At 45.9% G+C, this 25,779-nt stretch overlaps 1 protein-coding gene across 2 annotated transcripts in view; it reads left to right on the forward strand.

Moving 5' to 3' along the window:
* Window positions 1–25,779, forward strand: part of LOC130367736 (TLC domain-containing protein 4-like) — a 39,133-nt gene that overhangs the window by 1,176 nt on the left and 12,178 nt on the right. Inside the window, exons 2-4 of one of the 2 annotated variants that reach the window (XM_056570431.1) lie at window positions 2,483–2,604; window positions 4,803–5,209; window positions 8,218–8,307. In XM_056570431.1, coding sequence (XP_056426406.1) covers window positions 5,055–5,209; window positions 8,218–8,307 — 245 coding nt within the window. In that variant the 5' untranslated portion in view covers window positions 2,483–2,604; window positions 4,803–5,054. The remainder of the gene's footprint in view (window positions 1–2,482; window positions 2,605–4,802; window positions 5,210–8,217; window positions 8,308–25,779) is intronic. The other variant, XM_056570430.1, reaches the window with a different exon arrangement.

Genomic DNA, 25,779 nt, shown 5'->3' on the forward strand with positions numbered 1-25,779 from the left:
ACTTAAATGGGATTCCACAAAATTTAACGACAGGTCTTCTTTAAAATTTTATGGAAGGAATGCGGAGTTTCCGCCGCTGTGTGAATGGGACAACGGAATCCCATTAAAGTCTGCGGATTTTTCTGCGGAAGAATTCCGCACGTGAATTCCGCCGGGTCAAAGAAGCCGTAGGGTACGTTCACACAGAGGATAATTCCCATGCATGAAATTAACCTTAGTGTGAATGGGTCCGTCGACCCACGCGGAATATGGAGTATGCGCTGTGGAGAATTCCGCCGTGGAAATTCAATATTCCAGACCCGCTGTATCATATTGGTGGAATCCGGTCGGAAATGCATTGCCGACATGCGCCATCTCCATAGACGGCAAAGTTTGGGCATGCTGGGAGTTGTAGTTTAGCTACAGCTGGGGGCGCCCTGGTTGGGAGCCAATAATATACAGTGGTCCCTCAAGTTACAATATTAATTGGTTCCAGGACGACCATTGTATGTTGAGACCAGAACTCTATGGAAACCTGGTAATTGGTTCTAAAGGCACCAAAATGTCATCCAAAAATAGGAAAAAGTGAGAATTAAAGAAAAATAATATAAAGTTCTTACATATAAAAGTAATAAAGATCTGCTGGGAGCTGTAATCACTGTCTATTTTAGTGTTTCCCAACCAGGGTGCCTCCAGCTGTTGCAAAACTACAACTCCCAGCATGCCCGGACAGCCTTTGGCTGTCCGGGCATGCTGGGAGTTGTAGTTTTGCAACAGCTGGAGCCCCCCTTGTTGGGAAACACTGGTCTATGTAGAGGACAGAAGCTTCTTAAGGGTCCTGTACAGTACACAGTGTCCTAAAAAAGGAAAATGGAACCGCTCTTATTGGTGTCCAAAGGAGCAGGTAACCCTGGCACAGGTAAAGAGTACAGAACATGTAATACCTCCCTGTACTGTAGGGGGCGCTACCAGACACCAGTCAGTGCATGCACTTCAGTAATACAGGGGTTTTACCAGTGAATGCCCATTCTGATTGGTCAGTTCTTCCAGCCATTGACAGGTACCACAGATCTGGACTGTCTGTAGTATTGTATGTTGAGTCTGGTTTCAACTTACAATGGTCCAGAAAAGACCATTGTATGTTGAAACTATTGTATGTTGAGGCCATTGTAAGTTGAGGGATCACTGTACATGCTTGGCTTGGCCGTGAGTCCTGGGGGAGATTTATTAAAACCTGTGCAAAGGAAAAATTGACCAGTTGCCCAAAGCAACCAATCAGATTGTTTTTCTTTAATTTTTAACAAGGCCAAACAAAAATTGTGTGTGTTCATTCCTTAGGCTTCGTTCACATTGCCGGATTCCGCCAATCGGAGTTCCGTCGGCAATCCGGCCAGAAGGAAGCACAATTTTTTTTTCTCCGATAAAAATTCATGTCAAATTACCGGATCACGGACGGACCCTATGCGAGTGAATGGGATCCCGATAGTATCCGTTTGCACCCGTCTCGTTTAAAGGGGTACTACCGTGCTGAAAACTTATCCCCTATCTAAAGGATAGGGGATAAGTTGCCTGATCGCGTGGGGTCCCGCCCCTGGGGACCCCCACGATCTCGCACGCAGCACCCCGCTCTCATCAGGCCCCGAGCGAACATCCGCTCCGGGTCTGATGACTGCTGATCACAGGGCCGGACTATCGTGACATCACGGCGCCGCCCCCATGTGACGTCACGCTCCGCCCCCTCAATGTAAGTCTATGGCAGGGGGTGAGACAGCTGTCTTGCCCCCTGCCATAGACTTGCATTGAGGGGCGGAGCGTGATGTCACACAGGGGCGGAGCTGTTACATCACGATCACCGGCCCCGTCATCAGACCCGGAGCGGATGTTCGCTTTAGGGCCTAATGAGACCGGGGTGCTGCATGCGAGATCGTGGGGGTCCCCAGGGGCGGAACCCCGCGTGATCAGGCAACTTATCCCCTATCCTTTAGATAGGGGATACGTTGTCAGCATGGTAGTACCCCTTTAAGGGTCCGATCGGCAAAAAAAACCAAAAAAAAAAAAACACCTTAACGGGTCGGATGCGAACAGCAATGTGAACGAGGCCTTAGAATGTTCTTAATCTGAAAACCCCTTGTGATAGCCTTCTATAAATCTGATGATGTGTAAGCTGGAGACTCTGTCCATTCCCTGATAACCACGATGGAGATTCCCAAGAGATGTTGGGAAACCCCAGTGATCTTCAGTGGATGTAGAGTAAGAAGCCATAGGAATCAATGGAATATTGAGGACTTTCCTAAGAAACAGGGATTGTCCAAGTGGACAAGGGAACATCTCATCCTAGATCAGCAGATTGCCCAAGGGGCCGCATCCCCACAGAAATGTGGGGTCAATATGTGACCCCAGGAATTATAGGCCTGTTAGTTTGTCAGTTATAAATAAAGAATTTTCTAAGAGATGCTATTTTGGAGAATTAATAGAAATAAATTTATGACTCCATATTACATAGGCTTATGAGGGATCGGTCCTGTTCTCCAAACTGATCAGCTTTCATGAGGAGGTGAGCTCAAGACTGGACCGCGGGGAATCGCTGGATTTCTCAAAAGCATTTCATACGGTGCCACATAAAAGGTTGGGACATAAAGAGAATGAGAATACTTGGGCTGGGGGAGAAGGTGTCCAAGTGGGTGAGTAACTGGCTCAGTGATAGGAAATAGGGTGGGTATTAATGGTACATACTTGGATTGGGTGACTGTTACTAGTGGGGTAATAATAGGTTAAAGGGTAATAGGAGGATCTGGAGCCAGGTCCTGTAATAAGAGGATCAGGAGCCGGGTTACTGTTATAATATCACAAGGGTTACTGTAATAAGATGTTATAGAGTAATAAGAGGATCAGGAGCCGGGTTACTGTAATAAGAAGTTATAGGGTAATAAGAGGATCAGGAGCCGGGTTACTGTAATAAGAAGTTATAGGGTAATAAGAGGATCAGGAGCCGGGTTACTGTAATAAGATGTTATAGGGTAATAAGAGGATCAGGAGCCGGGTTACTGTAATAAGATGTTATAGGGTAATAAGAGGATCAGGAGCCGGGTTACTGTAATAAGATGTTATAGGGTAATAAGAGGATCAGGAGCCGGGTTACTGTAATAAGATGTTATAGGGTAATAAGAGGATCAGGAGCCGGGTTACTGTAATAAGATGTTATAGGGTAATAAGAGGATCAGGAGCCGGGTTACTGTAATAAGATGTTATAGGGTAATAAGAGGATCAGGAGCCGGGTTACTGTAATAAGATGTTATAGGGTAATAAGAGGATCAGGAGCCGGGTTACTGTAATAAGATGTTATAGGGTAATAAGAGGATCAGGAGCTGGGTTACTGTAATAAGATGTTATAGGGTAATAAGAGGATCAGGAGCCGGGTTACTGTAATAAGATGTTATAGGGTAATAAGATGATCAGGAGCCGGGTTACTGTAATAAGATGTTATAGGGTAATAAGAGGATCAGGAGCCGGGTTACTGTAATAAGATGTTATAGAGTAATAAGAGGATCAGGAGCCGGGTTACTGTAATAAGAAGTTATAGGGTAATAAGAGGATCAGGAGCCGGGTTACTGTAATAAGATGTTATAGGGTAATAAGAGGATCAGGAGCCGGGTTACTGTAATAAGATGTTATAGGGTAATAAGAGGATCAGGAGCCGGGTTACTGTAATAAGATGTTATAGGGTAATAAGAGGATCAGGAGCCGGGTTACTGTAATAAGATGTTATAGGGTAATAAGAGGATCAGGAGCCGGGTTACTGTAATAAGATGTTATAGGGTAATAAGAGGATCAGGAGCCGGGTTACTGTAATAAGATGTTATAGGGTAATAAGAGGATCAGGAGCCGGGTTACTGTAATAAGATGTTATAGGGTAATAAGAGGATCAGGAGCTGGGTTACTGTAATAAGATGTTATAGGGTAATAAGAGGATCAGGAGACGGGTTACTGTAATAAGATGTTATAGGGTAATAAGATGATCAGGAGCCGGGTTACTGTAATAAGATGTTATAGGGTAATAAGAGGATCAGGAGCCGGGTTACTGTAATAAGATGTTATAGGGTAATAAGAGGATCAGGAGCCGGGTTACTGTAATAAGATGTTATAGGATAATAAGAGGATCAGGAGCCGGGTTACTGTAATAAGATGTTATAGGGTAATAAGAGGATCAGGAGCCGGGTTACTGTAATAAGATGTTATAGGGGTAATAAGAGGATCAGGAGCCGGGTTACTGTAATAAGATGTCATAGGGTAATAAGAGGATAAGGAGCCGGGTTACTGTAATAAGATGTTATAGGGTAATAAGAGGATCAGGAGCCGGGTTACTGTAATAAGATGTTATAGGGTAATAAGAGGATTAGGAGCCCGGTTCCTGTAATAAGATGTTATAGGGTAATAAGAGGATCAGGAGCCGGGTTACTGTAATAAGATGTTATAGGGTAATAAGAGGATCAGGAGCCGGGTTACTGTAATAAGATGTTATAGGGGTAATAAGGGGATCAGGATCAAGGTTACTGTACCCGTGGAGCTGTACTGAACCCATGCTTTGTCTCTCATCACTCAGTGTGTACACAGGTCAGGAGGGAGGTGGATCAAATGTTATGCTTCAGCTCAAAGTACAGTAGAAGGACACGTATACAGTACAGATTAATGTCACAGCTGCAGGGACATCACCCACGTGTCCCGTTACTTAGGTTATATAGATGACAGATTGTCCTCTGCATATTTAATGTCCTATCAGACTTTTATAAAGAGGTAATAATTAACCCTTTTTTTCTTCCTCCTAGACCAGCATCTATACACCTCCTGAGAACTTCAAAGATCTAAGTATTCATCTGAAGTAACCGATCCGGACCTGAGGAGCATCTTACAGCATCACCCGCCATTCCAGGATCTTCTCACTCCCTGAAGATCACTATACAGTGAAACCTACTGCCCCAGGGCTACAGAGGATTTACCCCACTCACTGCTGGAACATTAACTCATTCATAATGTCCAGATGACTCTATTATTCTGTCCTCAAGGAGACAGGAGCAAAGATGGAGGACAGCGTGTTCATAAGTTACTGTGTGCTTGCATTTAGTTTCTTTGTCTTCCAGACTTTATTTTCTGCCATCTGTCCAATAATCTCACCAAAAATTAGTGACACCTACAAGAAACTCAGCTTTGCCAAGCAATGTGAATGGGACTCCAGGTAACCTCCTATTACCCCTGTAACATCTTATTACCCCTGTACCCGGCTCCTGATCCTCCTATTACCCCTGTAACATCTTATTACCCCTGTACCCGGCTCCTGATCCTCTTATTACCCTATAACATCTTATTACAGTAACCCGGCTCCTGATCCTCTTATTACCCTATAACATCTTATTACAGTAACCCGGCTCCTGATCCTCTTATTACCCCTATAACATCTTATTACAGTAACCCGGCTCCTGATCCTCTTATTACCCTATAACATCTTATTACAGTAACCCAGCTCCTGATCCTCTTATTACCCTATAATATCTTATTACAGTAACCCGGCTCCTGATCCTCTTATTACCCGATAATATCTTATTACAGTAACCCGGCTCCTGATCCTCTTATTACCCTATAACATCTTATTACAGTAACCCGGCTCCTGATCCTCTTATTACCCGTATAACATCTTATTACAGTAACCCGGCTCCTGATCCTCTTATTACTCTATAACATCTTATTACAGTAACCCGGCTCCTGATCCTCTTATTACCCGTATAACATCTTATTACAGTAACCCGGCTCCTGATCCTCCTTCTTCCATTGAAGCCCCCTCCCCCCCCCCCCCCCCCCCCGGCTTGCATTCAAACTCCCTCGCCCGCCACTGCTTTCATTCAACCCCCCCCTGCTTCTGACCCTCCTTCTGCCCCGGCTTTCAAACACTCCCCCTCCCGCTTTTGCCCCTGCTTACATTCAATCCCCTTCCCTTGCGCTCGTTTTCATCAAAAATCCCCGCTCCCCAACCCCTTACCTGTGTGCTGGACTGTGCGCTGTAAGGAACGGGGGATGTCGGGGAAGTGCCGTCGCTACAGTGATGTGGATACTTCTCCACCTGCGTCCCAACACAGGATCCTTTCTGGCAGAAGCTTTCAGCGCATGACGCTGACGCTTCCGCCAGGAGGGAAATTCAAATAAAAAAATGAAATAGTTTTCCCCTCCGCAGCCCATGGCTCCCCGGTTGGGAATCACTGCTATAACATCTTATTACAGTAACCCGGCTCCTGATCCTCTTATTACCATATAACATCTTATTACAGTAACCCGGCTCCTGATCCTCTTATTACCCCTATAACATCTTATTACAGTAACCCGGCTCCTGATCCTCTTATTACCCTATAACATATTATTACAGTAACCCGGCTCCTGATCCTCTTATTACCATATAATATCTTATTACAGTCACCCGGCTCCTGATCCTCTTATTACCCTATAACATCTTATTACAGTAACCCGGCTCTTGATCTTCTTATTACCCTATAACATCTTATTACAGTAACCCGGCTCCTGATCCTCTTATTACCCTATAACATCTTATTACAGTAACCCGGCTCCTGATCCTCTTATTACCATATAACATCTTATTACAGTAACCCGGCTCCTGATCCTCTTATTACCCTATAACATCTTATTACAGTAACCCGGCTCCTGATCCTCTTATTACCCCTATAACATCTTATTACAGTAACCCGGCTCCTGATCCTCTTATTACCATATAACATCTTATTACAGTAGCCCGGCTCCTGATCCTCTTATTACTCTATAACATCTTATTACAGTAACCCGGCTCCTGATCCTCTTATTACCATATAACATCTTATTACAGTAACCCGGCTCCTGATCCTCTTATTACCCTATAACATCTTATTACAATAACCCGGCTCCTGATCCTCTTATTACCATATAACATCTTATTACAGTAACCCGGCTCCTGATCCTCTTATTACCCTATAACATCTTATTACAGTAACCCGGCTCCTGATCCTCTTATTACACTATAACATCTTATTACAGTAACCCGGCTCCTGATCCTCTTATTACCCCTATAACATCTTATTACAGTAACCCAGCTCCTGATCCTCTTATTACCCTTTAACATTTTATTACAGTAACCCGGCTCCTGATCCTCTTATTACCCTATAACATCTTATTACAGTAACCCGGCTCCTGATCCTCTTATTACCCCTATAACATCTTATTACAGTAACCCGGCTCCTGATACTCTTATTACCCTATAACATCTTATTACAGTAACCTGGCTCCTGATCCTCTTATTACCCTATAACATCTTATTACAGTAACCCGGCTCCTGATTCTCTTATTACCCTATAACATCTTATTACAGTAACCCGGCTCCTGATCCTCTTATTACCCTATAACATCTTATTACAGTAACTCGGCTCCTGATTCTCTTATTACCCTATAACATCTTATTACAGTAACCCGGCTCCTGATCCTCTTATTACCCTATAACATCTTATTACAGTAACCCGGCTCCTGATTCTCTTATTACCCTATAACATCTTATTACAGTAACCCGCCTCCTGATCCTCTTATTACCCTATAACATCTTATTACAGTAACTCTGCTCCTGATCCTCTTATTACCCTATAACATCTTATTACAGTAACCCGGCTCCTGATCCTCTTATTATCCCTATAACATCTTATTACAGTAACCCGGCTCCTGATTCTCTTATTACCCTATAACATCTTATTACAGTAACCCGGCTCCTGATCCTCTTATTACCCTATAACATCTTATTACAGTAACCCGCCTCCTGATCCTCTTATTACCCTATAACATCTTATTACAGTAACCCGGCTCCTGATCCTCTTATTACAGTAACCCGCCTCCTGATCCTCTTATTACCCTATAACATCTTATTACAGTAACTCGGCTCCTGATCCTCTTATTACCCTATAACATCTTATTACAGTAACCCGGCTCCTGATCCTCTTATTACAGTAACCCGGCTCCTGATCCTCTTATTACCCTATAACATCTTATTACAGTAACCCGGCTCCTGATCCCCTTATTACCCTATAACATCTTATTACAGTAACCCGGCTCCTGATCCTCTTATTACCCTATAACATATTATTACAGTAACCCGGCTCCTGATCCTCCTTTTACTCTGTAATATTTTATAATAAGTAAGTAATTGTTTTTTTCTTTTTACAGGATTGTCTCTATGGTACATGCACTGATTGTCGGTTCTTTCTGCCTCTATATTTTGGTGTATGATGATGCAGTGAATACGGATCCCATATGGTAAGTATTTCACTTCTTCTATATGTTCATTGTCCACATATTACACCTAAATGTTTTTCCCATTTGCTTTTCTGTTTCTTCGCTGCTTATTTTATATTTCTATGTGTTCATATGTGTGGGTGATACTACAAGTCCCACTATGTAAATAAATAGGGTCCTCAAGCCATTCAGGTCCATGCAGGTGACATGTATGGGGCTTATTACTTCCCTTACAGTCAACCTATTACCATTGGGATCGGTAAATGATGACTTATTCTTAACACTTATCTGGAGCACAAAAGTCAAAGTGCTAAGCAAAGTTTATTTTTCTTTGATCTTGGGTCAGGTCCTTCAGGGTTGCAGATATTGATATTGGGTGACAGAGCATTCCTTAGATAAGTATAAGAGGAGCACAAACACATGAGACACCTAAAAGGTATGGAAGGCAGAAAACATAGTCTATAATAATATGTAGATTATATAGCATGTGTATGTAGGTTGACTCTAATTAGAGGATACCTAAAAATTTATATTGGAATACACATTCATAAAATTAACATTCCACTTTAAGTACTCCGGGGAGGCGGGACTATGGAAGTGTCAACAACTACTCAAAGCAAAACTTTTCACCATCGGTCTCTCTTAAAGGAGAACTACAACATTTATCTTATTCACCTTTTATATTATGTAGAGCAACTTCCTGTACAAAATATACTACTCAAAAAAATAAAGGGAACACTAAAACAACACAATGTAACTCCAAGTCAATGACACTTCTGTGAAATCCCACTGTCCACTCAGGAAGCAACACTGATTGACAATCAATTTCACATGCTGTTGGGCAAATGGAACAGACAACAGGTGGAAATTATAGTCAATTAGCAAGACACCCCCAATGAAGGAGTGGTTCTGCAGGTGGTGACCATAGACCACTTCTCAGATTCTATGCTTCCTGGCTGATGTTTTGGTCACTTTTGAATGCTGGCAGTGCTTTCACTCTAGTGGTAGCATGAGACGGAGTCTACAACCCACACTTCCAGGATGGCACATCCATGCGAGCTGTGGCAAGAAGGTTTGCTGTGTCTGTCAGTGTAGTGTCCAGAGCATGGAGGCGCTACCAGGAGACAGGCTAGTACATCAGGAGATATGGAGGAGGCATTAGGAGGGCAACAACCCAGCAGCGGGACCGCTACCTCCGCCTTTGTTCAAGGAGGAACAGGAGGAGCGCTGCCAGAGCCCTGCAAAATGACCTCCAGCAGGCCACAAATGTCCATTTGTTCACTAAAAAGGTCAGAAACAGACTCCATGAGGGTGGTACGAGGGCCCGATGTCCACAGGTGGGGGTTGTGCTTACAGCCCAACACCGTGCAGGACGTTTGGCATTTGCCAGACAACACCAACATTGGCAAATTCGCCACTGGCGCCCTGTGCTCTTTACAGATGAAAGCAGGTTCACACTGAGCACATGTGACAGATGTTACAGAGTCTGTAGACTCTTTGGAGAACGTTCTGTTGCCTGCAGCATCCTCCAGCATTACCGGTTTGGGGGTAGGTGGCATTTCTTTGGGGGCCGCACAGCCCTCCATGTGCTTGCCAGAGGTAGCCTGACTGCCATTAGGTACCGAGATGAGATCCTCAGACCCCTTGTGAGACCATATGCTGGTGCGGTTGGCGCTGGGTTCCTGCTAATGCAAGAAAATGCTAGACCTCATGTGGCTGCAGTGTGTCAGCAGTTCCTACAAGAGGAAGGCATTGATGCTATGGACTGGCCGTCCGATCCCCAGACCTGAATCCGATTGAGCACATCTGGGACATCATGTCTCGCTCCATCCACCAACACCACGTTGCACCACAAACTGTCCAGGAGTTGCCAAACCGCCACCTCATCAGGAGCATGCCCAGGCGTTGTAGGGAGGTCATACAGGCACGTGGAGGCCACACACAGTACTGAGCCTCATTTTGACTTGTTTTTAGGACATTACATCAAAGTTGGATCAGCCTGTAGTGGGGTTTTCCACTTTGATTTTGAGTGTGACTCCATATCCAGACCTCCATGGGTGTCTCTCTCTTTCTCTCTTTCTCTCTTTCTCTCTTTCTCTCTTTCTCTCTTTCTCTTTCTCTCTTTCTCTCTCTCTCTCTTTCTCTCTCTCTCTTTCTCTCTCTCTCTCTCTCTTTCTCTCTCTCTCTTTCTCTCTCTCTCTTTCTCTCTCTCTCTTTCTCTCTCTCTTTCTCTCTCTCTCTTTCTCTCTCTCTCTTTCTCTTTTTTTCTCTCATATCTATCTATCTATCTCGACCACCCTAGCCAGAATTGGTTTCTATAGGCCTCTCAGTTGAAGTGTTGTCCAGGGTGTGCTTCCTGGTCTCCACTTCTACCCTCTGCGTGTCTTGGAAGTATACACCAGCATGCAATGATCTTTGACACCTGTCCCCTCGTCTGGGTAGGTATATGTGCAGAGGGTGGAGATCAGGCGAGCAGAACCGGTTATAATTTTTCTGCTCCTCAGACAACCCGTTTAAGACCTTGCCATAGACCCAATCACCCTGGACCACATTACTTAGTAAATTTCCAGGCTGTACTTACAGCTATAGGGTACCACTCCCACACCCCTTGGATGTATCAAAGTCCTGACCATACATGGCTTGAGTACTGTACCGCACACGTGTCAATAGTTCCTAGACAGGGCTGAATATCCCTACAGTCCATCAAGTTTTCTGCAGTTAACTACTAAATCTGACAGCACACTTCAACCACAACATGTCTGTGCTTGAGACTCAAAAATGTGGTAGATCACTAACTGGATAGGTTTGGGAAAGACTAAATGTAGTCAATAGGCTCTCCAGGAACATGTCAGGCTTTATATCTGCGTCCCTTTTTGACAGGTTGTCGTCATTTCCTCAGAAGACTCCTCCCCTCTACCTCCCTCTGCAGCTGTCTTCCAGAAGACTTCTCCCCTCTACCTCCCTCTGCAGCTGTCTTCCAGAAGACTTTCCCCTTATACCTTTTTCTGCAGCTGTCTTTCAGAACTCTCCCCCTCTATTTCCCACTGCATCTGTCTTCTAGAAGACTCTCCTCCTCTTTCTTCCACTGCAGCTGTCTTCCAGAAGACTCTCCTCCTCTTCCTTCCACTGCAGCTGTCTTCCAGAAGACTCTCCTCCTCTTCCTTCCACTGCAGCTGTCTTCCAGAGGACTCTCCTCCTCTTCCTTCCACTGCAGCTGTCTTCCAGAGGACTCTCCTCATCTTCCTTCCACTGCAGTTGTCTCCCAGAAGACTTTTCCCCACTACCTCCCACTGCAGCTGTCTTCCAGAAGACTCTCCCCCTCTACTGCCCATTGCAGCTGTCTTCCAAAAGACAACCCCCCCTCCCCCTCTACCTCCAACTACAGCTGTCTTCCAGAAGGCTTTGCCTCTCTACCTTCCAATGCAGCTGTCTTGAAAAAGACTCTCTCCTCTATCTTCCACTGTAGCTGTCATCTCAAAGACTTCCACTTTTATCCTCCTTCTCAAAGACTCCCCCTTTTTACCTCCCACTGCAGCTTTCTTTCAGAAGCTTTTTTTTCCCCTTCTGACTAGAAATCACAAACAATCTGCAATTTTTACGCTTTCATGATGGTGTCATTGTGGCCTTACTGTTTGGGGCATCACTGGACCTGTTAAGAGATAATATTTTCCCATAGGTGTGACTGTGAAAGAAAGTTCTCAAAGAAGCGCCCCATGAATTTTTTTGTTGCTTATATATTTCAGCCATCTTGATATTATTTCAGAACAAAAATGATTTTCTCATGCATCCTACATTTCCCATGAATCCTCTGATTTTATTTGACCCAGGACTAACGCATTAAACACTGATTTTCTGTGGGGCAGACATGTGATCACATGACCCAGTAAAAGTTATAAAAATAGATGGTGCTGTAGAACGATTGTTGGTTAGTGTGCATAATATGGCTGGAAAAAAAAAAGTATGGATGAAATTTATCTGCAAAAACTGTCAGAAGGCAATGAGGAAATGCTTTGCTATATCTCAGACCGAAATTACAACAACCCCCATGGGTCTATTATAAACCTTCAGTAGATGGGGTAAATAGATCAATGTAATACTATTCCATTACATTGATCTATGTTTTCGGCGTTCGATTGCTAAGGGCTGCTTAAGGCAGCCTTAAGTAATTGCCGATCCATGGAAAACCGGAAAGGGCGGGTAAGATGGGTCACCCCAGGGATGACCGGCATTTAGTGTTTAAATGCCTCGATCGATATTGATCATGGTATTTAACCATTTAAATTACGAATATCGGCACTCTCTCCAATGTCCATCATTACTTGCAGATATCAGCTGCTGATAGCAGTGGGGATCTGACTGTTATGCCACAGACCCGATCCGCGGCCATATTCCCCTCACCCGACCCATGACGTAGCAGTACATCATGGGTCGGGAAGGGGCTAAAAATCTTTTCAGGGCAGCAATTTGCTGCCCCTGTGAAGGTACCGCCTGGGTCCAGTGGACCCAGCAGGACCCATAGTAGGGCTGGCCCTGGTTCTGTCCCCCACAATAGATAGGTAGTCCACCACAGGTAGGTATGTCCCACAGTAGTTAGATAATTCCATTATTAGGTAGCCCCTCCCTAGGCAAGTATGCCATCAGGTAGGTAACCCCTCTAATAGGTAAATACATTCTAAGGTAGGTAGATTGATTCCCCCGCAGTAGGAAAATATGTAGGTAGGTAGCCAGGAAGGTAGGTAGGTAAGTAGGTAGGTATCCAAGAAAGTAGGTAGCTAGGTAGGTAGCTAGACAGATAGGTAAGTAGGTAGTAAGGAAGCTAGCCAGGTAGGTAGTCAGTGCTTCCTCCCTCCCTCCCTTCCTCACTCAAGATGCCAGGACGAAATTTGTTTTAACTTATGCTTACCTTGTGTCCCACGCAACCATCTCTGCCACAGCACAGCCTGTCCGCATCCTTCTTCCTCCACAGTTCTGGCGCCAATGAGTGACCTCATCTCACCTGCACTGCATGGAGGCAAAAGTTACAGTTTCCTCTCAGCAAAGGCCGCACTAATAGAAAGTTTTCACTTGTATACACATACAAAGCAGATTCTCTGTCTCTGTCTCGCGCCCTCTCTCTCGCGCCCTCTCTCTCGCGCCCTCTCTCTCGCGCCCTCTCTCTCGCGCCCTCTCTCTCGCGCCCTCTCTCTCGCGCCCTCTCTCTCGCGCCCTCTCTCTCGCGCCCTCTCTCTCGCGCCCTCTCTCTCGCGCCCTCTCTCTCGCGCCCTCTCTCTCGCGCTTTCTCTCTCGCGCCCTCTCTCTCGCGCCCTCTCTCTCGCGCCTTCTCTCTCGCTGTCTCGCGCTTTCTCTCTCGCTGTCTCGCGCTTTCTCTCTCGCTGTCTCGCGCTTTCTCTCTCGCTGTCTCGCGCTTTCTCTCTCGCTGTCTCGCGCTTTCTCTCTCGCTGTCTCGCGCTTTCTCTCTCGCTGTCTCGCGCTTTCTCTCTCGCTGTCTCGCGCTTTCTCTCTCGCTGTCTCGCGCTTTCTCTCTCGCTGTCTCGCGCTTTCTCTCTCGCTGTCTCGCGCTTTCTCTCTCGCTGTCTCGCGCTTTCTCTCTCGCTGTCTCGCGCTTTCTCTCTCGCTGTCTCGCGCTTTCTCTCTCGCTGTCTCGCGCTTTCTCTCTCGCTGTCTCGCGCTTTCTCTCTCGCTGTCTCGCGCTTTCTCTCTCGCTGTCTCGCGCTTTCTCTCTCGCTGTCTCGCGCTTTCTCTCTCGCTGTCTCGCGCTTTCTCTCTCGCTGTCTGTCTCTCTCTCGCTGTCTGTCTCTCTCTCGCTGTCTGTCTCTCTCTCGCTGTCTCTGTCTCTCTCTCGCTGTCTCTGTCTCTCTCTCGCTGTCTCTCGCTGTCTCTGTCTCTCTCTCGCTGTCTCTCGCTGTCTCTGTCTCTCTCTCGCTGTCTCTCGCTGTCTCTGTCTCTCTCTCGCTGTCTCTCGCTGTCTCTGTCTCTCTCTCGCTGTCTCTGTCTCTCTCTCGCTGTCTCTCGCTGTCTCTGTCTCTCTCTCGCTGTCTCTCGCTGTCTCTGTCTCTCTCTCGCTGTCTCTGTCTCTCTCTCGCTGTCTCTGTCTCTCTCTCGCTGTCTCTCGCTGTCTCTGTCTCTCTCTCGCTGTCTCTGTCTCTCTCTCGCTGTCTCTGTCTCTCTCTCGCTGTCGCTGTCTCTGTCTCTCTCTCTCTGTCTCTGTCTCTCTCTCGCTGTCTCTCTCTGTCTCTGTCTCTCTCTCGCTGTCTCTCTCTGTCTCTGTCTCTCTCTCGCTGTCTCTCTCTGTCTCTCTCTGTCTCTCTCTGTCTCTCTCTGTCTCTCTCTGTCTCTCGCTGTCTCTCGCTGTCTCTCTCTGTCTCTCTCTGTCTCTCGCTGTCTCTCTCTGTCTCTCGCGCTTTCTCTCTCTGTCTCTGTCTCTCTCTCGCTGTCTCTGTCTCTCTCTGTCTCTCGCTGTCTCTCTCTCTCGCGCTTTCTCTCTCTCTCTCTTGCTGTCTCTCGCGCTTTCTCTCTCTCTCTCTCTCTCTCTCTTGCTGTCTCTCGCGCTTTCTCTCTCTCGCTGTCTCTCTCGCTTTCTCTCTCTCTCTCGCTGTCTCTCGCGCTTTCTCTCTCTCTCTCGCTGTCTCTCGCGCTTTCTCTCTCTCTCTCGGGATCCAGGATGAGTGTCCCGGATTCCCTAATTGCGAACTGTGGGCAATTTGACAGCCTGTATTCCCCTGGCGGTGGCTGGGTTTGCCTAAGCGTTGGTGCACCACTATTGCCTATATAAAGCTACAGCTCCCAGCATCCCTAGGAGTTATAGTTTTGCACTAACTAGGAAGCCACATTTTCACACCACTTTCCTTGCTGGACTAGGTACCGGGCCCTGACCCACCACTAGTCCCGCACTGTTCCCAAAAATACACACACACAGCTCTGTTGTTCCTTGTAAACCCTCTGCTAAACCCAAACACCGTGCCCCATCAGATGTACACAAAGGCTCCCTTATGTGGGAGATAATCAAACCCTTTGTTATGTCAAGTGGGTTAATCTTGCCCCTCCTGATGTGGTCACAGCTCTCAGATCTACCACTTAACCCAGTGTTTGCCAACCAGGGTGCCTCCAGCTGTTGCAATAGTACAATTCCCAGCATGCCCGGACAGCCAAGTGTATTCTGACACCATAGCTGCACTTAAAAACAGTGGGAAAGAGTTATCAAAACGTGTCCAGAAAAATAGTTGTTGAGTTGCCCATAGCAACCAATCGAATCGCTTCTTTCATTTCTCAGAGGCCTTTTCAAAAATGAAAGAAGCAATCTGATTGGTTGCTATGGGCAACATAGCAATTTTTGGCAGGTAACATATCTAAAGGTACCCATACACCATAGGCTAAAGTAGGCCCAATCCGCCATCTTCAGTTGGATTGCCTGTCGGTTCCAACCAGGGTGTCTCCAGCTGTTGCAAACTACAACTCCCAGCATGCCCAGACAGCCTTCGGCTGTCCGGGCATGCTGGGAGTTGTAGTTTGCCACAGCTGGAGGCACCCTGGTTGGGAAACACTGGTCTAAGATGTGTTGCAGCCTCCTGACTCTCTCTCACAAATGATGTCAGTGGAGAGAAGAGTTGGGCCTATTGGATTTCTACATCTCAAGCCTATCGTTCTGGTAGGGGTAAGCCAGCGCCAGAGTAGTCTGGTGGCTGCTCACCCCATAGAGAACACATAACACATGAAAGTTCGGCTGTTCAAAGTGTTAAGTGTTCATGTGTATGGGGAGGTCAGGGGAGACTTACCTTAAAGGGGTACTCCAGTAGAATTTTTTTTTTTTTTTTTTAATCAACTGGTGCCAAAAAAAGTAATAGATTTGTAAATTACAGTGATCCCTCAACTTACAATGGCCTCAACATACAATAGTTTCAACATATAATGGCCTTTTCTGGTCTTTTCTGGACCATTGTAAGTTGAAAACAGGACTCAACCTACAATGCTACAGACAGTCCAGATCTGTGAAATGTGTCAATGGCCGGAAGAACTGACCAATCAGAATGGGCATTTTACTGGTAAAACCCCTGTATTACTGAAGTGTATGCACTGACTGATATCTGGTAGCACCCCCTACAGTACAGGGAGGTATTACATGTTCTGTACTATTGTGGTATGCCTTGGGGGGTGTATAGTAGGGGGGATGTTGTATCGGTATATGAGGGGTTAATGTTAACCCTATAGTTCGTGACGCCAGGCTGAGGGCTGGTATGCTGAGACAATACTCCGGCCTATCGCCGCCCTTCCCAGTAATGATAGGTGCATGAAATGACTGACGGTCCACAAGGAGATTTAACTTGAACTTGAACAACTTTACTTAAGTGCTTTCGGTACATCCAAGGCACAGTAACAGTCTAATATAACAGTCCTTATATCGCTCTGTGACTGACAGTTGTTGCGGACCTTGAGGTATTTAGAAAGTCTCTGAATTTAGGGTAGATATTGCAGATCCGTCCGGATTTAGGGGTTAGATTAGGTCCGGTGATGCTGCAGAGTGTCTGGGGATTGATACACTATTGATTTAGTATTGATCGGGCCTAACTCACTGCGAGAATAGCTACGCAGGTCCTTCTCGGTTGACAGCCCAGGAACAAGAGAGAGAGAATAATGGCCGCCGCTCCCTTATATGGGCAGGGGCGGGATGAATCTGGTCCCAATACCTGTCATTCACTCATACACAGAATGATGGGATTGCATACGTCATAGGGACCTTCACAGGTCCTCGAGCAGAAACACCAGCAGTTCACCCCGTCACGTGACCCGCAGGTCCTGGTACGCTATGCGCAGGTAATTAACTATTCATTTACATTTATAGAACAATATTTACATAAGCCTTGCATAAGTTACTGGTTTACTAGATGGAATAGAGGTGACAAGGGGTAGACTATACAACATGGCCCCCTACGTCTTAGGGACTCTAGCTATGGGGACCCATACACATAAAGGGACTGCATAGGATGCGGTACCGGGACACCACACTATTCTTTACCTGTACCAGGGTTACCAGCTCCTTTGGACACCAGGTGAGGGCGGCTCCATGTTACTTTTTTAGGACATTGTGTACTGTACAGGACCCCGAAGAAGATTCTGTCCTCTTCGTAAACCAGTGTTTCCCAAGCAGGGTGCCCCCAGCTGTTGCAAAACTACAACTCCCATCATGCCCGGACAGCCTTTGGCTGTCCGGGCATGCTGGGAGTTGTAGTTTTGCAACAGCTGGAGGCTCCCTGCTTGGGAAACACTGACATAGACAGTATTTACAGCTCCGAGCAGATCTTTCTTACTTTTTTATATGTAAGAACTTTCTTTATCTATATTAGTTATCTACTTATTTTTCTTTAATTCTCACTTTTTCCTATTTTTGGATGACATTTTGGTGGCTTCAGAACCAATTTCCAGGTTTCCATAGAGTTCTGGTCTCAACATACAATGGTTTCAACATACAATTGTCGTCCTGGAACCCATTAATATTGTAAATTGAGGGACCACTGTATTTCTATTTTTAAAATTGTATTCCTTCCAGTACTTATAAGCTGCTGTATGCCCCAGATGAAGTTGAGTTGTTCTTTCCAGTCTGAACCCACAGTGCTCTCTGCTGACACCTCTGTCCGTATCAGGAACTGTCCAGAGCAGGAGAGGTTTTCTATGGGGGATTTGCTTGTACTCTGGACAGTTCCTGATCTTGACAGAGCTGTCAGCAGAGAGCACTGTGGTCAGACAGAAAATAATTCCAGAAAGAAATACAACTTCCTGTGGAGCATACAGCAGCTAAGTAGTGGAAGGATTAAGATTTTTAAATAGAAGTAATTTACAAATCTGTATTACTTTCTAGCACTAGTTGATTAAAAAATAAAAATTGTTGCTTTTAACAGCGGGGTGGAGATAAAACGGCATGTTTTCAGAGATTTTCAGCAGAATTTTGAGTGCAGCTCTGGATGTGAATGGAGAATAATACATGGTATGAATCAAAACTAAAACTAAGATTCTCATCATGATACATACAGTTAAAGGGGTACTCCGACACTTAGACATCTTATCCCCTATCCAAAGGACAGGGGATAAGATGCCTGATCGCAGGGGTCCCGCCGCTGGGGACCCCCGTGATCTTGCACGCAGCACCCCAGTTAAAATCAGTCACGCCCCCTTCCATAGCTTGCATTGAGGGGCGGAGGCGGTATTCAGACCCGGAGCGAACATGCTCCGGGGACTGATTTTAACTGGGGTGCTGCGTGCAAGATCACGGGGGTCCCCCCAGTGGCAGGACCCCTGCGATCAGGCATCTTATCCCCTATCCTTTGGATAGGGGAAAAGATGTCTAAGCACCGGAGTACCCCTTTAAATTGTGAAAAGTTACCACCACGACTTATATAGGATTTCACATCTAAATTCACCCCGTTCCGCTCCAAATTAAACAAAGAAATCACATTGGGTTTATGTAATGGCCATCGCTACTGAGATCATGAGAAGTTGTCATGAGACGTTCCGATGTCTACAGCAGCAAATCAATGGAACCATGAATAGAAAATTGTATTGGACATACTAAGGGACTATAGCAAAACTCTAAGTCCACCAACATCTATTACTGTCATCCATGTCACATAAAAGGTGGCAAAAGATGGTTTACAATGGTCTAAGCAACCTGTATGGTCAGCTTTAATCACAACCGCAGTTCTCTTAAAGGGGTACTCTGGTGGAATTATTATCATTATTATTATTATTTTAATCAACTGGTGCTAGAAAGTTATACAGATTTGTAAATTACTTCTATTTAAAATTCTTAATCCTTCCAGTACTTATCAGCTGCTGTATGCTCCATAGGAAGTTTTTTTCTCGAATTCTTTTCAATCTGACCACAGTGCTCTCTGCTGACACCTCTGTCCATGTCAGGAACTGTCCAGAGTGCAAGCAAATCCCCATAGCAAACCTCTCTTGCTCTGGACAGTTCCTGATACAGACAAGAGATTGCAGCAGAGAGCACTTTGGTCATACTGGAAAGAACTCCAGAAAGAAAGACCACTTCCTCTGGAGCATACAGGAGCTGATAAGTACTGGAAGGATTACGATTTTTAAATAGAAATAATTTACAAATCTGTTTAATTTTGTGACACCAGTTGATTTAAAAAAATAATAATAATAATAGTTTACCCCTTTAAGTCTCTGCACCCTTGTGCACTCAGAGTACTAGGTTATAAATTGTAGTTTACAATAAATAATAGTCAACAATAAATACTAAGTAATACATCCGATTAACAGAAACCTCCATCAGCATCGGTCATACTCATCTGTGCCACAATAATATGCCAATAGGTGGCTTAGAATGGTCCAAACAACCTGTATGGCCAGTTTTGATCAGAACCACCGTTCATTTAGGTCTCTACACCCTTGAGTACTAGATAATGTGTTCTAGTTTACAATAAATAATATATGGTAATACCTCCCAATAAAAGCATCCATCAGCATTGGTTACACTTCTCTGTGTCACTAAAAGGTACCAATAGAATAGTCTAAGCATCCTGTATGGCCAGCTTGAATCCAAACCACAGTTCATCCAGATCTCTACACCCTTGTGCACTCAGAGTACTAGGCAATACATTCTGGTTTACAATAAATAACTGTTAACAATAAATACTTAGATTCAGGTTGTTGTGCTCTGACACATTCAGGGTCTGTTAGGCTGTTTATTTTTTCTTGTGCTGAACAGACCCAGAACAGGTTGGAGCACAACTAAGGCCCCTTTCACACTGCCGTTGTGCCCCCTGTCGGAAAACATCCATTAGATCCCATGTGAAAGAAGCCTAACACTGCTGGTCCCTGACGGATCCCTCTGACCTGAATGTGGTCCGACAGGCGTCTGCTAATTAACAGGAGTTGATCAAATAAAACAATTGGACATAAGGACACTCCTGTCCTTCCGAAGGACTGACCAATGAGGCTCCCTTTAGGGTAACGTGCTGGCAGTGTGAAGAAGCCCTTAGGGTCTATTCACATGTACAGTATTCTAGATTTGAGACACAGGATTTGAAGCTGTGTTCAGTCATTTTGTTTTACATTAGAATCTGCAGCATCAAATCTTCGCAGAATACTGTACACGTGAATAAACCATGAATAAGTATAATGGTAGCTGATGTTGACCACTTCGCTGCTTGTCCTAATCAGACTAGGTCGCAGTACTTGGACCCAAGTCCATTGACATATTGGTTAAAAAAAATAATAAATGGCCCCCTACCCTTCCTAAACATTTCTTACCCTCCCACAGTAAATTTGCTTTATCACCCCCTGTCTAAGTAAAAATCAGTGTGGTCCAAAACAGAATGTAGTATATCATTCAATGCTGCAAAAAAAAAAAAAAAATAAAGAAAAAAAAAATATATATACATTTTTTTTTCTCATTGACTTTAACGTGTTAACTTCAGCATCAGATACTCCCATAAGATGCAGGTCTTTTGTTTTCGGTCCTTCTTGTATTCTCCTTTTGTACACTGATCTCCTCAGTAATGCACATTTCACAGTCTGGGCCGTCGCCAAGCTCCACATTACAAGAAGCGTTAACTGATGACAAACACTCCACCCCACATGGCGCTATTATCTCTGCTGGGGCCTGTGCTGCCCTTATCTCAGATAAACGTCTGCTCGCTACTATTTAGAGGGAATAGTCATCTACAATCCAAAGATCACTATTAAAAAACCCTTGAACTTTCCCCTTAAAGGAGTAGTCCAGTGGTGAACAACTTATCCCCTATCCTAAGGATAGGGGATAAGTTGCAGATCGCGGGGGGGTCCAACCGCTGGGGCCCCCCGCAATGTCCTGTACGGGGCCCCAACAGCCCGCTCGAAGGGGGCGTTTCGACCCCCGCACGAAGCGGCGGCCGACACGCCCCCTCAATACAACTCTATGGCAGAGCCGGAGCGCTGCCTTCGGCAATCTCCAGCTCTGCCATAGAGATGTATTGAGGGGGCGTGTCGGCCGCCGCTTCGTGCGGAGGTCGACACCCGCTATCTGGCCGGAGAGCCTGGCCCCCGTACAGAGAGATCGCAGGGGGCCCCAGCGGTCGGACCCCCCGCGATCTCAAACTTATCCCCTATCCTTAGGATAGGGGATACGTTTTTCACCACTGGACTACCCCTTTAAGTGTTTCCAGATTCTCTTCCCATTTATTAGCTAGGACTTTTTTGACCCCGTCCTACAAGTGAAAACTAGAAATCTGGATTGTTAATCTCTTTGTGATGGCTCCTTTGTCCCAATATACCTAGAAAACCTTTTTTTTTTTTGTGTGTGTGGAAATATTCTCTATTAATATAAGCAGTGCCCTTAAAGGGGTACTCTACCCCTAAACATCTTATCCCCTATCCAAAGGAGGGACCCCCGCGATCTCGGCTGCGGTGCATGGAGCAAACTTCGCTGTGTGCCAGATGACTATCAATGTGGGGCGGAGGCCCGTGACATCACGGCCACGCCCCGCTTGTGACGTCACGGCCATGCCCCCTCAATGTAAGTCTATGGGAGGGGCATGACGGCTGTCACGCCCCCTCCCATAGACCTGCATTGAGGGGGCGTGGTCATGACAACACGAGCAAGGCTCAGCTGTGACGTCACGAGCCTCTGGCGCCGAAGCTCTAAACGAACGCCATGTGCAGCACGAGGATAGGGGATAAGTTGTCTAGGGGCGGAGGACCCCTTTAACATAATGACTTTTTAAGTCCTATGTTTTGTACAGGCATAGTTGCCGAAAGTTCCAGTTTTGTGGGGAAAATCATGGGACTGGAATCTGGAAGTGGCAGTAGTTCTAATTCTTGGAAAACAGCAAAAAAAAAAATATATATATATATTAAATAGAAATAAAAAAAAAAAGTCACATTTAAAAATGTCAGATTTTCTTTTAACAAAACATTAGAGAATATAAATGATCTTTCTTACTAATAGTCTTCAACCGACATGCTGATCCATGGTTACAGGCTATTAATAAATCCCTGTGTGTAGAATAATAATGCAGTTGTGTTACCTCACCCAACTTACACTAGGCCTCTGTACAGAGTGAATATCAGTGATTATATAGACCTGAGGAGACTCTGAATATTCCCCCCGAAATCCGGTCTTGCTCAGCCATGTCAGTCTCTAGTTAAAGGGAAGGTAACTGAGGAGAAGCATTTGGCAAAATATAGGAGGATGGCAGCTTTACAGGGATCACCAACTGAGCTCTGGACCCACAACTCCACAAGCAGGAAACACTCACTGAGCTCTGAACCTGTAGCTCCACCAGCAGTGAACACCCACTAAGCTGAGGGCTGAACTCCACAGGGCCACAGGCAGGAAACACCCACTGAGGGCTGAACTCCACAGGGCCACAGGCAGGAAACACCCACTGAGGGCTGAACTCCACAGGGCCACAGGCAGGAAACACCCACTGAGGGCTGAACTCCACAGGGCCACAGGCAGGAAACACCCACTGAGGGCTGAACTCCACAGGGCCACAGGCAGGAAACACCCACTGAGGGCTGAACTCCACAGGGCCACAGGCAGGGAACACCCACTGAGGGCTGAACTCCACAGGGCCACAGGCAGGGAACACCCACTGAGGGCTGAACTCCACAGGGCCACAGGCAGGAAACACCCACTGAGGGCTGAACTCCACAGGGCCACAGGCAGGAAACACCCACTGAGGGCTGAACTCCACAGGGCCACAGGCAGGGAACACCCACTGAGGGCTGAACTCCACAGGGCCACAGGCAGGAAACACCCACTGAGGGCTGAACTCCACAGGGCAACAGGCAGGAAACACCCACTGAGGGCTGAACTCACAGGGCCACAGGCAGGGAACACCCACTGAGGGCTGAACTCCACAGGGCCACAGGCAGGAAACACCCACTGAGGGCTGAACTCCACAGGGCCACAGGCAGGAAACACCCACTGAGGGCTGAACTCACAGGGCCACAGGCAGGAAACACCCACTGAGGGCTGAACTCACAGGGCCACAGGCAGGAAACACCCACTGAGGGCTGAACTCACAGGGCCACAGGCAGGGAACACCCACTGAGGGATGAACTCACAGGGCCACAGGCAGGGAACACCCACTGAGGGCTGAACTCACAGGGCCACAGGCAGGGAACATTCACTGAGGGCTGAACTCCACAGGGCCACAGGCAGGGAACACCCACTGAGGGCTGAACTCGCAAGGCTACAGGCAGGAAACACCCACTGAGGGCTGAACTCCACAGGGCCACAGGCAGGAAACACCCACTGAGGGCTGAACTCCACAGGGCCACAGGCAGGAAACACCCACTGAGGGCTGAACTCACAGGGCCACAGGCAGAAAACACCCACTGAGGGCTGAACTCACAGGGCCACAGGCAGAAAACACCCACTGAGGGCTGAACTCACAGGGCCACAGGCAGGGAACACCCACTGAGCTCTGAACCTGTATGCCACAAGCAGTGATCACCCACTTAGCTGAGAACCCACAGCCATAGAAGCATCGAACGCCCACCGAAATAAGAACCTGCAGTTCCACTAGCAGGAAATACCCATCAAAACTCAGAGCCACAAGCAGGGAACACCCACTGAGGGCTGAACTCATATATGGTCAGAACGCCCACTGAACTCTGAACTCACTGGGCCACAAGCAGAAAATATCCACCCTGCTCTAAACTCACAGAAAAACAGGCAGGGAACACCCACTAAGTGCTGAACTAATAGAGCCACAAGCAGGGAACCCCCACTGAGTTCTGAATTCACAGAGCCACAAGCAGGGAACCCCCACTAAAATCTGAACCTGTAACTCATTGAGCCGACCTGTCATAGAAGACAGGTCTTAAAAATCTAAAACAAAATATGCAATTAAAACATGTATAGAATATTAAAACATAAATATAACAAAATATACACTTCTCTCTCTGTAAGGCTGCATTCACATCTCGGTTTTACACTACGGGTGCTGGATCCGGCTGGGGGAGGGGCAAACCAGGCTAAGTATGCTACGGTTTTAGGTCCGGTCACAAAACTGGATACTGGTCAAAAAATGAGCCGACCGGAGTCCCCATATGACTCCGGTCGGCTGATTGAAGTGAATGGAGTTCAGCGCTGGTCCAGCTGGGCTACGGGACTTGAACCCTTGCTTTCAACATAGGTCATAACTCGCATTTTCTTTTTAAACCTATACATCATTTCCATAGCATATTCTGTGTATGTCTGTGTATGCTTTAATAAGAGGAGAACTTGGGCTCTTTGAAGGGTAAATGCTCCCTTAAAGGGTTATTCCAGGAATAAAAAAAAACAGGCCTTTTTTCTTTCAAAGACAGCGCCCTCCTTGTCTCCACTTAGGGTGTGGTTCTGCTGCTCAATTCCATTGAAGTGAATGGAGCCAAGTTGTAATACCACACCCAAAGTGGAGACAAGGAGGGCGCTGTCTTTGAAAGAAAAAAGACCTGTTTTTTTATTCCTGGAATACCCCTTTAAAGAGTACCTCCAATGATCTTGTTAAATGTTATAATCCTCCCAGTTCACTGCCCCCATCATGATAAACCACCCCCTGCCTTTATTTTTATTAGAATTTTTTTTTCTACCTTGATATTGCTCTGTATTTTCCGCTCAGTCTCAGTCACATTCACTGACTGGGAAGGGGCGTTCCCCAGCAAGCCTGACATCATCTGAAGCCATACAGGGGAGAACTTCCTCCCTCACTCTGCTACACTCAGCCTAGAGAAGTTCAGTGTGAGATGAGCTATGATTGGACAAGGCTGCACACACACACACCCCTCAGCACTCCAGACGGCATTTCCTGATTTTGGACTTCTGCCAGGCCAACAGGATTCCAAAGTATGTGCAAGAGATGGGGGGAAATGTGCTCTGTCTGGACAAGTAGGGAGACACCTAGTGGCAGCTTTTTTTAAAGCACAAAACGTAGAAAACTTCATTTTTTTTTATTTTTTTTTAAACAAAGTACATTAGAAAGTTTTCTTTTTTATTTACCGTAAGGAGCGCAATAGTAAAAATGAGATTTAATGACAGTACCCATTTAATCCATATAGAGGTTGCGCTGCTGCATCTTTGCTCCTGCTGTTGCTCTACTGTGTCTTCTCCATCCTGTGTCCATTCTCTTTCTCCATGTTGTCCATGATTCTCATCTGTCCATATGATTTTTTAAGGCCCCTTTTTCTTCTTTCCTTTATCCAAAATTCTTAGAAAATATTGTATAAGGCCGTGTTTATACGTTGTAGATATATATATATATATATATATATATATATATATATATATATATATATATATGTGTGTGTGTTCTTAAAGTTTTTTCTATCCTCCGTCCCAATTTGGGGGCATTATCTAAACCAGGGTTTCCCAACCAGTGTGCCTCCAGCTGTTGCAAAACTACAACTTCCAGCATGCCCGGAGTTGTAGTTTTGCAACAGCTGGAGGCACACTGGTTGGGAAACGCTGATCTAAACAGTTCTTTTATCCAAATTCTAATATCCATGTTCTCA

Source organism: Hyla sarda, chromosome 4 (genome assembly GCF_029499605.1).
Source record: "Hyla sarda isolate aHylSar1 chromosome 4, aHylSar1.hap1, whole genome shotgun sequence".
NCBI lineage: Eukaryota > Metazoa > Chordata > Amphibia > Anura > Hylidae > Hyla > Hyla sarda.